This window comes from Dendrobates tinctorius, unplaced genomic scaffold (genome assembly GCF_039654945.1).
Source record: "Dendrobates tinctorius isolate UK_male_01 unplaced genomic scaffold, ASM3965494v1 ptg000070l, whole genome shotgun sequence".
Lineage (NCBI taxonomy): Eukaryota > Metazoa > Chordata > Amphibia > Anura > Dendrobatidae > Dendrobates > Dendrobates tinctorius.
In genome coordinates, this window is record NW_027361738.1 from 38,476,527 (window position 1) to 38,489,820 (window position 13,294).

Sequence of the window (13,294 nt, forward strand, 5' to 3'; positions counted from 1 at the left end):
AACATTAAAGGGGTTGTCCAGGCTTGTGCTGAGTCTGCAGACATTCTATGTGACTGCAGACTTCTGAATTCTCAGTGCTCACTGAACGCTGTCAGGATTCTCTTGTGCCGGTAATTTACATACATACGGTCACATGCTGACTAGACATGTGTGGCCTCACTCAATGAAAGTGAACGGAGCGAGGCCGGGCACGTCTAGTCGGAATGTGGCCAGAAGTATACAAATCACATACTTGTGCTGACATGACTGTATATCAGCAAGGGAGAATCCTAAAAGTGTGCAGTGCATTCATTGTGAGAATTCAGAAGCTGCAATGTCAGGATTCAGCTCTGCAGGTTCCAGTACTCATCACATGGACACTTCACTCATATGCGATTTTCATAGTTATGGTCTGTCAGCGCCGGGATTTTTTCTCTAATCACCAACCTCGGGTAAAGCTCATTTAGAGCTTCTCTTACCTAGGATCCTAGGAATGGAGACGTAAAAAGAGAGACACAGGAGGCTTGTCTTTCAAGTTAATCTCTCCCCTTTATTAAGATGGGTACTTCTTTTATAGGATCACAAAAGAGGAAATAGACAAATATAGACAATTTCCGTAATATTATGTAACAATTGCGAAATGATGGATAATTGGCAAAAACAATAGTTATATAACAGATATGACAAAATGATATATTATGTGTCTAATTGGGGATGACGGGAATATGGCACTTCCTTGATATCAATTTAACAATTCGTGGAACTGCATCCGGTAATACTAATAGGAAAGAATACTTGGCCTTGACATTTTAGACATTATTCTAAGAAAAGAGAGAATTTTGGAACTGACCACTTGGCAGAATTGTCTAACCACGTAGACAGATGATAACAATTAAAATAGTGTCATGGGTTACAAGTTGTTTTTCAGTTATTTTTCTGTTCTATAGAAACTAAGATTAACCATTTCTTTGACAACTCCCCTCTTTTAATCATTCTGTCTACCTACCTCTATCTATCCTTGCCTTTATCCGAGGCCTGCAAGATAACCCTACTTCACAAAATACATGGCTTGTCCTATGTATATCATGGGATACCAGTCCTGCTGCGTATCCATTCAGGTTATACCTGGAAATCAGACCTTCTTTCCCTACCTCTGTTCTACTTATTGCCCTATCTCAGAGGAATACAGATTTTATTGAGGGAAGTTATGTCTATTTTGTGAGTAACGTGTTAACGAGACATAGTAAATTCATAATTATGGTAATATATTGTAACATATAGTTTGATATATTGATATGTATATATATATTTTATATCTTTATTCATTAGTAATTGTTAATCATTTAATCCTTTGAAGTCCATAATGCATGTAATCTTCATCGTTGTAGTTCTTCCTGAAGTTCTTCTCTTTATCTTTGTTCAAACCAGTGGTTTTCCACAATGCATACAATCAGCCAAGTCCACAGACGTTTGCTTGTTGCAGAATATACATTTACGCTGAACGGTGGTTATATAGGTTGTCATCACTTGTGTCTGATTGATTCCTGAATTGGCCTCAATTTTGGCACTACCTTTTCCTGGAAAACATTTACAATTAGAACCAAGAATTTTCCTTATGAGCAGAACAAATAGTCTTATCATTACAGCAATAACCAATATTACAAAAACTGCTTGAATTAAAAAATGAATTATTCCTGATATCCATCCGCCTATCCCCTTAAACAGATTTAAAGGATTTAACCATGCGAGCCATTCAGGAAAGGGCAAATCTTCTAAGGCATTAACCTTTCGTATTCCTTCCTTGATCAGCCTGGCTTGTTCTATATCATGAGTAACTCTCATCAATCCAGATGGATCGATATAGTGACAGCATGCGGGTCCCACTACCTGACAGAATCCCCCTTGAGATGCCGTAAGATAGTCAAGCACCATAGAATGTTGATTAGTTATAACAATGAGCTGTCTCATATAAGCAGATTCTACATTAATGGCATCAAATAGATACTCTGTCACATTATCAAAAATATCACCCAATTCTTCTATCATCTGAGCATTTCTTAAAGTTCCGAACATAACTCCCAAAGGACCAGTAAGAACCATCCCTGTCTTAAGGTACCATGGGGTATGCATTAGATGCTTAGGTGGCTGGGGTGAGGGTGCACTGCGTTTCGCTATCATGTGACCAGGAACCTTTTTATAAGGAAAGTCATTCTCATTCCATACCCAGGTGGCTGGCTCTAATTTAGCTAGTGTACATGCACCTTCGGCTCCTTTAGGAATCCATCTATATGCATTACTTCTACAGACTACATAAACTCCTTTTGGTAATTCAAACTGAAATTCATTAAGGAAAGTTATCGCTATTGAAACCAACCGAATAGTGTCAGTATAAAGGCACCAAGAATCATCTAAATCTGTAGTAACTGCCCTATAATATCGTAATGGTTGGCATTCCGGTTCTGTATTGAGGCTTATAGACATTTCAGCTGCTCCATCTCCATACTGACCTTCTCTGGTTTCTTCATCTACATGAACCGCCTCTCTTGCAGTGCACTGTGTTGTATTGCCATAAAGGAATGAATGATTCCTTGTCCAATTAGTATCATGTAGGAATCGTTCCAAACACACCTGGTCACTGCAAATTTGTTTATCTCCCAGAGAAAAGGGAGTTTTTACTGCAAAGCTAAGTTTTAGCTCCTGATCGGGCACTTTCCCTATATAATTTTTATCAGTAGCCTTGTTTCCCCAGTTTCCATCATATTCCTTAAATTCGAATAGATTGATCGGTCGTTTATCTACAGGTTCCTGTCTCCTAGTGAGATTTATTTGAAACCATGGCTGCCTTGTCCAACCTGTAATAGGCAAGGCAGCAGAGGTCTGACTCTGTTGTTCAGCCAGATTAAGGGCCCGCATTTCCCAACACCCTCCCCTGAACAGCTCCTCCTCTGTTAGTGGAGTTACGAAATATGGCATAGTTTTTGCAGCAATGGGGGCATGAGAACAAATCCAACAATTGGATAAATTTTGGACCTGAGCAATATAGCTATGGTACTGGACAAATTTATTAGCCCACTGTTTTGATACATCACTATCCCATGGTTCAAAAACATCATTATCTTTTTTACATTGCATAGACGACATCACAGTGAGAAGCAAGAATGGATAGTACTTCCCAAATTCCATCCTTCTTAGTTTCTGTGGAACTTCTTGCAGTGAGAAGCGTGAATCCAGGTGGTTTTTCCCTCCAGCTTAACAGATGTAGGCGTGGTCAGCTGGACCTGGTAGGGTCCTTCAAAGCGAGGATCCAGACTTTTCCTTAGATGCTTTCGCATCACCACCCAATCTCCAGGCTTAAGATCATGTGAGCCTGATAAGGAGGACGGATCTGGAAGGGAACTGAAAACACGCGCATGAATTTGCTGTAGCACCTGTTGTAACGCGCCTACATAGGCCGTCATATTTGAATGAGAGGCCTGCATCTGCTGGGGAAAGTACAATCCTGTCTTGGGAGGGCTCCCAAACAACACTTCATATGGACTTAAACTTGTCTTTCGGTTGGGAGTTACCCTAACAGTGTACAATGCAATGGGAAGACACTCAGTCCATGGTTTACCTGTCTCTGCCATTGCCTTTTGAATTTTCAATTTCAGTGTACCATTTAACCTTTCCACCCTGCCACTACTCTGAGGGTGATAGGGAGTATGAAAAGATTGTTCTATCCCTAAGGCTCGAGTGATTCCTTGGCACACCTGTGAAGTAAAGTGACTACCTCGGTCACTTTCGATTACCTCTGGTACTCCAAATCTGCAAACAACTTCTGATATCAACTTTTTAACCACAGTACGTGCATTTGCATGAGCACAAGGCCATGCTTCTGGCCAATTTGAGAAAAGATCCACACATACCAGCACATATTCATAGTTGCCTACCCTTGGAAGCTGAATGAAATCAATCTGCAGTCGCTGAAAAGGGTACAATGGCCTCGGGGTGCACTTTAGTGGCACCTTTACTGTTTTTCCCACATTGTGGCATGCGCAGATTACACATCCCTGTACGAATTTTGCAGCAGCATAATGGAACCCTGGTGCGACCCAACTTGCTTTTACCTGACTTACCATTCCATCCTTGGATTGATGGGTTATTCCGTGGGAGAGGGAGCACACCATAGGGTACAATGCCCTGGGCAAACAATACCTATCATCCGCTCTCCACAATCCATCTTCTTCCTTCGCACCTGAGTGCCTTTGCCATCCCTAATTTTCTGGTGCAGAGGCCTGATCTTGCAGGTTCTGAAGTAATTGTAGATCCACCTCCCCCGACACCTGTACAGTGTATGTTCCTGCGGGAAGAGGGAATAAAGCAGCAGTCTTGGCTGCAATATCAGCTCGGTTATTACCTTCAGCTTCCTTAGTGCGCTCCTTTGTGTGAGCTTGCACTTTTACTACAGCAACTTTCTTAGGCAGCTCCAATGCTCTAAGGAGCTGAGCCACCAATTCTGCATTTTTAATGGGTTTACCAGAGGAACCAACAAACTTTCTGCTCTTCCATATGGGACCATAATCATGGCATATGCCAAATGCATAGCGGCTATCTGTGAAGATATTTGCTGTCAAATGTTCAGCGATTACACACGCCTCAGCGAGTGCTTTCAATTCAGCTTCCTGTGCAGACATTTCGGCTGGCAGTGCTTCACTCTTTACCACCTCATGCTGATCTACAATTGCATATCCTGTATAAGGTACACCATTTTGATAATACCGTGATCCGTCTACATACAACTCTAAATCTGCATTAGAAATTGGTGTCTCCTGCACATTGGCAAGTGGTTGTGTTTCTGCCTCCATAAGCTCAAAGCAGTCATGCTGAGCTTCAATTAATTCTGAATCATCAGTATCTGGCAGCAAAGTAGCGGGGTTCAAAACTGTACACCTTTTTATAGTCACATTTGGGGGTGTAAGTAAAGCCACTTCATACTTTGTTAATCTGTTCATGGACAAATGTTTTGTCCTTGCCTGGAGCAGTAGCTCCTGCACAGAGTGTGGTACCAGAATTTCCAAGGCATTATCTAGCACCAAGTCTGCAACTTTTTCCTTCAGTATTGCACAAGCTGCGACTGCTCTGATGCATGTTGGTGCTCCTTGTGCTACTGTGTCAAGTTTGGCTGAATAATATCCTAGGGGGCGATGCTTCCCTCCATGTTGTTGTGTAAGCACCCCTTTAGCATGTCCCCCTGATTCATGACAGTACAAACGGAAAGGCAGGCCATAGTTTGGGATTCCTAGGGCCGGTGCAGAGACGATGGCTTCCTTCAGATTTTGGAACCCCTCTTTGGCTTCCGAGGTCAGCTGGTACGGCTGCCCTTTATTACATGCGGATAACACGTCAAAGAGAGGCTGCATCATTTGCGATGCAGCAGGAATCCATTCTCTGCAGTAACCAATCAATCCCAAAAATGTTCTCAGTGCAGTATTTGAGGTAGGCTCAATGGCTTGGCTTATAGCCTTTTTCCTCTGTAAAGTTATATGTTTTAATTGGAATGAAATGCAATGTCCCAAGAAAATGACCTTTTCCTTCGCTATCTGTAATTTGTCTTTTGACACCTTGCATCCTTCATGATACAAGAATATCAGTAATGAAGCAGTTTCCTTTAGACACACTTGCCTATCTGGGGTACAAAGAAGTAAGTCATCCACGTACTGTATCAACTGCACATCTTCCCTTTCAGGGTGCCAAGAAAGAAGGATTCCTGCCATTGCCTCGGAAAATACAGAAGGGGAAGTAGCTCCCCCTTGAGGCAGTCGTGTCCAACAGTACTGCTTGCCAGCATGTGTAAAAGCAAACAGCATTTGGCTTTCTTCGTCAATTGGCACCGAGAAAAAGGCATTGCTTAGATCAATAACAGTAAAACATTTTGCATTACTTGGAATCTGATTCAACAAGGTATGAGGATTTGGCACAATAGGTATGTCCACTATCATTAGTTTGTTAATTTCCCTTAAATCATGTACCATCCGGTACACCGCAGGTTGCCCTGCCACAGTCTGCTTCTTCTTTATCGGAAAAAGAGGTGTATTAAAAATGGATTTTTTTCTCCTTTAGTATACCTGCCTTCAGATAGGTGGATACCTGTGCAGAAATAGCCTCAGTTTGTTCTTTACTCAGCGGGTATTGTCGAATACGTACTGGTACAGCTCCTAGTTTCAACTTAATAGAAACAGGTGTTATTTTTAACAAACCCACATCTGTTTTATCTTTTACCCATAGTGCAGCTGGCATTTGCTCAAGCATCTGCAGTATCTCCTCATCTTGCTCAACCTGTTGTTTTTCCTGTTCTTCTAACCGCATCATGGACATCACCGTGGACATTGCTTCTTCCGATAAAGGGCCTGAAACAGTAATTCCCTTTTTTCCAAATTTAATGATTGCATTGACAGCATTTAAAATATCAGCTCCTATCAAATTCAGGGGGCATTTTTCTGATACTAACAATTGGGCACATAAGTCAGTAGTTTGAGCTATTCGTACATTCATAGGTTCTGTCTCATACAAAGGATGAACCACTCCCTCTGCTCCTATTCCCTTCACCGTTTTCCCTGTCATGAATCGTTGTGGCATATCTTGTTTTCTTATAATAGTATATTTACCACGACAGGCACCGGCTTCTGCTGTTTTTTTACTTTGCGATTATTAATTTGGGCTTCTATCCCCCGGAATACAGGAAGAGAATTCTCCAAGGTAGCAAATACACATTCAGGTCTTACTTTCATCACTTCAGCTCTCAAGTCCTCTCTTAATCCAGTTATAAACATGCTTTTCAGAAACCTAGCTTCCCTAGGATTTTTCAGGTCATAGTCATGGTCTGTGAACGCTGCTGCACACCTTGCATGAAATTTGTCAATAGGTTCATCTGGTTCTTGAAATACTTCAGGCAACCCTGAGGTCAACTCTTCTGTTAGCTGCTTGGCTACTACGTGTAACCTTGCTATAAACTGTCGCCCTGATTCTCTAGTTTTCTTATCCTCTGGAACTTCACGTATCGTATTAACATCTGCCGGGACTGCCCTCACCTTCTCAAGCAAAGGTACTCCAGCCGATATTCGACACAGTGGTTCCAGATCATTCCAAGCTGCGTCATAATTATCAGCTACCCCTTCTACTGCTCTATAGAATCCTAAGGGATTCTTGTAGGGATCGGGGAAGCTGGTTGCCATGGCTAACTGTTCAGATCTACTCCATGGCTTATACCACGTAGTGGTATCTACTTTTCCCTCATCCTCTCCGTCATCTGTTGGTCTGCTTGTAGTCTGAGTTATCACAGGGAAGCTGCTGACTGTGGCTTTTCTCTCAGCCCTACTGCAAAAATCACATTCTATCTTCCCTTTCTCCTGTGGCTTATTACACCTATTACAAATCCAAGTAAGGGATCTCATAGCTCTATTTGAATAACCCTGAGTATCCTCACTTTGCTGGTGTTTGTCCTCACATCTCCACTCATTATTTTCCCTAATCAACTTTAGCTTAGCCACCTGTGAACTACCTTGAGAGGGACTGGGTGTCATTTGCAATCTAAAATCATCCCCACTTCCCCCTGAAACCTCCCGTCCTCCCTGTCCAGAACTTTTTATTGGGGTGGAAAAACTATCTAGGGATTCCCTTGGAAGTGCAGGGTATTGATTTGTAACCGAATATGTAGGAGGAGAAGATTCAAAAGTAAAGGGGCTCTTTTGCCTCTGCATTGGAGATGCAGGAGGAATCATTCTCTCCCCCATATACTGAATAAATGGGGTCCCTGGTGTCTGATAAATCACTGGTATCTGACCAGAACGGAGTCCTGACATATGAAAATCTGGTGGAGACAAAAATGATGGTGAAGAAAAATAAGGCACAGTACTAGCCGTCGCTGCTTCAGTGGACATAGATTCTATGTCCTTTCCACTAATGATTCTTTCCCTTATAGGGCTACAACTACTTGTAACTTTTGAATCACTGACTAAGACTTCCTCTCTCTCACTCAAAGGGGCGGAGGGAGCCGTGGACACAGGCTGTCGTTGTAAAGGAGGGGCTGTTGCTTGTCCCTGCGCTATTAGATTTCTCCCTCTTCTATTCTGGGCGAACTCACTCTCGTCATCATCATTATCAGTATTAAAATATGGATCATGCTGCTCAGCCGTTCTTATCCAAGCAGCCACTTGTTCCTCATAACCATGCCTCTCGATCCACTTATCATGCTCTTTGCTAAATCGTTTCCATCTCTCAACGTCTAAACACCCATTCTCCGGCATCCCTGCTTGCTTTAAAATTTTTGTAGCATTTTTAACCGCTTTTTGCCCATGTTCCAAGCGCACCAGGTCCCTCATTTTATATCTTGGATCTGTGTTTCGTCCTGGCCTGGTAAACTTAGTACCCATAGCAAAAAGCTATCTGAATCAGAAGCTGTCAAGGTCAGCCACCTCCTATCTTCAGCTCTGTCTGTCTGTTTCAGAAACTGTCACGGTCGGCTACTCCTATCTTCAGTTCTGACTATCTATATCGGAAACCGTCACGGTCAGCTACTCCTATCTTCAGTTCCGATATCTAGCAGGATCCCACTGGTCGATTATGATGTCCAGCAGTCTCTGCTTCTAAAGTAACAAGCTGAACTTGTACTTTCTGTTCTGCCCTGATTCTACTACACACCTTGTAGAACAGGTAACTATAAGTTGCTACAAACAATATTATTCCAAAAGCAAGCCCTACATATTCCTTATACACTCACTGGCCACTTTATTAGGTACACCTGTCCAACTGTGTGTTAAGACTTAATTTCTAATCAGCCAATCACATGGCGGCAACTCAGTGCATTTAGGCATGTAGACATGGTCAAGACAATCTCCTGCAGTTCAAACCGAGCATCAGTATGGGGAAGAAAGGTGATTTGAGTGCCTTTGAACGTGGCATGATTGTTGGTGCCAGAAGGGCTGGTCTGAGAATTTCAGAAACTGCTGATCTACTGGGATTTTCACGCACAACCATCTCTAGGGTTTACAGAGAATGGTCCGAAAAAGAAAAAAAATCCAGTGAGCGGCAGTTGTGTGGCCGGAAATGCCATGTTGATGCCAGAGGTCAGAGGAGAATGGGCAGACTGGTTCGAGCTGATAGAAAGGCAACAGTGACTCAAATTGCCACCCGTTACAACCAAGGTAGGCAGAAGAGCATCTCTGAACGCACAGTGCGTCGAACTTTGAGGCAGATGGGCTACAGCAGCAGAAGACCACACTGGGTACCACTCCTCTCAGCTAAGAACAGGAAACTGAGGCTACAATTTGCACAAGCTCATCGAAATTGGACAGTAGAAGATTGGAAAAACGTTGCCTGGTCTGATGAGTCTCGATTTCTGCTGCGACATTCGGATGGTAGGGTCATAATTTGGCGTAAACAACATGAAAGCATGGATCCATCCTGCCTTGTATCAACGGTTCAGGCTGGTGGTGGTGGTGTCATGGTGTGGGGAATTTTTTCTGGGCACTCTTTGGGCCCCTTGGTACCAATTGAGCATCGTTGCAACGCCACAGCCTACCTGAGTATTGTTGCTGACCATGTCCATCCCTTTATGACCACAATGTACCCAACATCTGATGGCTACTTTCAGCAGGATAATGCGCCATGTCATAAAGCTCGAATCATCTCAGATTGGTTTCTTGAACATGACAATGAGTTTACTGTACTCAAATGGCCTCCTCAGTCACCAGATCTCAATCCAATAGAGCATCTTTGGGATGTGGTGGAACGGGAGATTCGCATCAGGGATGTGCAGCCGACAAATCTGCGCCAACTGTGTGATGCCATCATGTCAATATGGTCCAAAATCTCTGAGGAATGCTTCCAGCACCTTGTTGAATCTCTGCCACGAAGAATTGAGGCAGTTCTGAAGGCAAAAGGGGGTCCAACCCCTTACTAGCATGGTGTACCTAATAAAGTGGCCAGTGAGTGTACATCAGAATCAGATCCTGAGTTTTCACTAGACTCTGAGCATGTCAAATCTATTCCTGAGTCTATTTCAGAGAGATCAAAATAGTATTCATGTGAGACTATATCTTGCCACCTTGGCATGTACCATCTAGTCTCTAAGATGTATGACCAACTTTTCAATAATGCATGAAGGTGTGGCACTATATGACAGGAAAATACTCGGTACAATTTATTTGCTCTTCTGTACTGATGAGGAACAACTGGCGTTAAATGTACTCTTTCCAAAAACCAATCAGACCTTACTCTTCTCACCCTTTTTTGACAAATCGGAACTGAACACAAACAACTTCCACACGGCATGTACAAGTAACACGTACACTTCACAAACTAGTATTCATCTCAAAGTGTCTCAAAGCCACCGGACAGTAACTGGCTCCTGTACTTCCAAATCTTCGCAATACCTCTGCTATCTCACAATTGACCGGGGTATCTCGAGGCACTCTAAAATGAATATTTATAGTCAAAATATACACTCTCACAGATCCAAGCCAGGTTATGGCAGCCCACCAGCCAACTCCTCCCGTGATTTTCCCCTCAGTCTTCCAGTAACGTGGGGTCGCATCTGTCTGCAAACTCTTTATAACTATACTTTGAACACACTGATCACAGGACATTTATCAACCAATTCTTATCCTTTTACTACTTAGCTTATTCTTTCTACTACTTAGCAACTAGCAGAGCAACAAAAACACATAATAACATAATCCACCAACCAAAGAAAAACCAGAATAGCAATCAAAGTGAGAAGGGTGGAACATGTATAACACAACATTACTTTCTATTTTCAGTTCTGCCTTCTACATATAACACCCATTCAACTCACACCCCTTTCAAGATTTAAGATCATTCATGAGAAAAAAAATAAAAATTTTTAGCAGCACTTTTGATCTGTTGCCCGGTCTTATACAGGCAATGCAATATCCAGCACACAAAATTAGAATGTTAGGATGGTTAGTATTTTTAGACAGATAAACAAATATAAATATACAACCACAAACAATACATACTACATTAAAGTCAAGAGACAAAAGATTAAAGCCAAGGAACAAAAGAAACAAAACAAGCAAAAAAAATTAAAAAACTTAAAATAAAAAAAATAAAACAAACCTTAATTTTTGTTACCCGAGGGGATTCCCATTCAAAGATCCAGACAGACTGACCTACCTACCCTGTCTTAGGGAGACAAGAAAGGATGCGAGCCAAAATGGCTCACGTACCCGGGTCTCCTTTCTGTTCTCCCCCCGACAGAGCAAGGCAATCCTTTTCAGTCCAAATTGATAGTTAAAGGGGAATTCAATCTCGCTGGGGCCTCCAAGTTTGTCAGCGCCGGGATTTTTTCTCTAATCACCAACCTCGGGTAAAGCTCATTTAGAGCTTCTCTTACCTAGGATCCTAGGAATGGAGACGTAAAAAGAGAGACACAGGAGGCTTGTCTTTCAAGTTAATCTCTCCCCTTTATTAAGATGGGTACTTCTTTTATAGGATCACAAAAGAGGAAATAGACAAATATAGACAATTTCCGTAATATTATGTAACAATTGCGAAATGATGGATAATTGGCAAAAACAATAGTTATATAACAGATATGACAAAATGATATATTATGTGTCTAATTGGGGATGACGGGAATATGGCACTTCCTTGATATCAATTTAACAATTCGTGGAACTGCATCCGGTAATACTAATAGGCCAGAATACTTGGCCTTGACATTTTAGACATTATTCTAAGAAAAGAGAGAATTTTGGAACTGACCACTTGGCAGAATTGTCTAACCACGTAGACAGATGATAACAATTAAAATAGTGTCATGGGTTACAAGTTGTTTTTCAGTTATTTTTCTGTTCTATAGAAACTAAGATTAACCATTTCTTTGACAGGTCCTGTGACAACGAGCTTCTCTTCCTGCTTTCAGTTTTTTACTGAACATTGAGAGCATTAGGGAGAGCGGCTCGTGGGTACATGACTAACTGTGCAAGTCGCATATGTACTTGGCGGGGGGGGCGCCGAACCAAATTCTTGCCCCGGGTGCCAGAAAGCCTAGATACGCCTCTGGTATAAACTAAGCACATAGCCTTGCAGGAGTTGTAGTCCCTATTAAAAGTTCACCATTAGTGCTTTAGTTGCTGTCACCATCTTCAAAAACTGAAGTGTAATGAAATATGCTGATCATGGTCCTTGGTGCACCCTTGGTGTGGCCAAGAGGCTTATTTCACCTTTCTGTCTACTGGTTTTGAATACCCACATCTCCCCCATTGGTGATAGACAGGACTAGCTTTCTGAGCGTTTTGCAGACAGTGCTTATTCCAGGCACACCAACGCTGTCACTCTCTAATGAGAGAGCAAAGAGCCTACAAAGCCAGTGAGCGGAACCGTGCACGGAGTCAATTGGGCACACCAAGGGTGCACCGAACACCCTAATTAACATATTTGATTAAACTTGAGTTTCAGCAGAACGTAGGCAGTGATTAGAATACAAAAGCTGCGACCCGTGTCAGGAAAAATACGTGCTTAGTTTATACTGTCAGTTTGGGCAGACGGGCTCTTTTTTTTAAATATAATGACTGTTATCTTTCCTACAGTAGAATAAAAACATTGTTAAAATGGTTGTTCTCTTTCAGAAGTTTTCTTCCAAATGCTGATATAGTTATAAAAAACAAACAAACTGAAAATTACTTACCCTCCACAGGTCTAGTGATGTGTCTCTGGCACTGCCTTGGTCTCTGTTTGATTGCAATGGTGACATCACATTGATAGCGCTGCAGCCAATCACTGATGTTAGCGGCTCAGCCTGTGTAGACGGCACAACTGTATACAGCTCTGTTAACGTGACTTCACTGCTGCAACCAAACAACAGAGAATAGGGCAGTGACAGAGAAACAGCACTAGGAAGGCAAGTAGCACTTATTTTTTTTATAACTACTGTATATTTGCATATGGAAGAAAGTTTCTAAAAGAGGACAACCCCATTATGCCCCATCCCTTTAACCAGACCCCAGCTGACTTATGGAATAGATTAACAAAATTTAAGGGTGGGGTTCACAGTAATACAGTTCTCGCCACTGAGCACTTTATTGGGATATATGTTGGAATCACCAAAAAACAATATTCTAGTTGAAACCCCTACATAACCCCAACTAAGCCATTTACAGAAAGGAAGCCGACAGTTGCTGATATCCTGACAGAGCACTGTATAAGGCCATGTTCACATGATCAGTATTTGGCCAGACTGACATACAGTGGAGATGTGATCATTTCCTGCTAAGTTTTTGCACTCATTTCTAAGTTTAGTGCATTTTCAAGACTT

At 42.1% G+C, this 13,294-nt stretch overlaps 2 protein-coding genes across 3 annotated transcripts; both read right to left on the minus strand.

The window, feature by feature from the left end:
• Positions 1 to 503: 503 nt before the first annotated feature.
• On the minus strand, positions 504 to 11,859 carry LOC141095532 (endogenous retrovirus group PABLB member 1 Env polyprotein-like). 2 transcript variants are annotated; one of them, XM_073581577.1, is made up of 3 exons: positions 11,372 to 11,859; positions 3,329 to 3,375; positions 504 to 3,210 (listed from the first exon to the last, which is right to left on the minus strand). In XM_073581577.1, the coding sequence occupies exons 2-3, from the start codon at positions 3,338 to 3,340 to the stop codon at positions 1,399 to 1,401; spliced, it is 1,824 nt and encodes a 607-aa protein (XP_073437678.1). In that variant the 5' UTR covers positions 3,341 to 3,375; positions 11,372 to 11,859; the 3' UTR covers positions 504 to 1,398. The 2 variants fall into 2 exon arrangements, with proteins under 2 accessions (XP_073437678.1, XP_073437677.1); XM_073581576.1 differs by lacking the exon at positions 11,372 to 11,859 and having other exon boundaries at positions 3,329 to 4,353.
• Positions 4,233 to 5,468, minus strand: LOC141095534 (uncharacterized). Its single transcript, XM_073581578.1, has one exon. The coding sequence runs from the start codon at positions 5,379 to 5,381 to the stop codon at positions 4,233 to 4,235; it is 1,149 nt and encodes a 382-aa protein (XP_073437679.1). The 5' UTR covers positions 5,382 to 5,468.
• Positions 11,860 to 13,294: the final 1,435 nt, after the last annotated feature.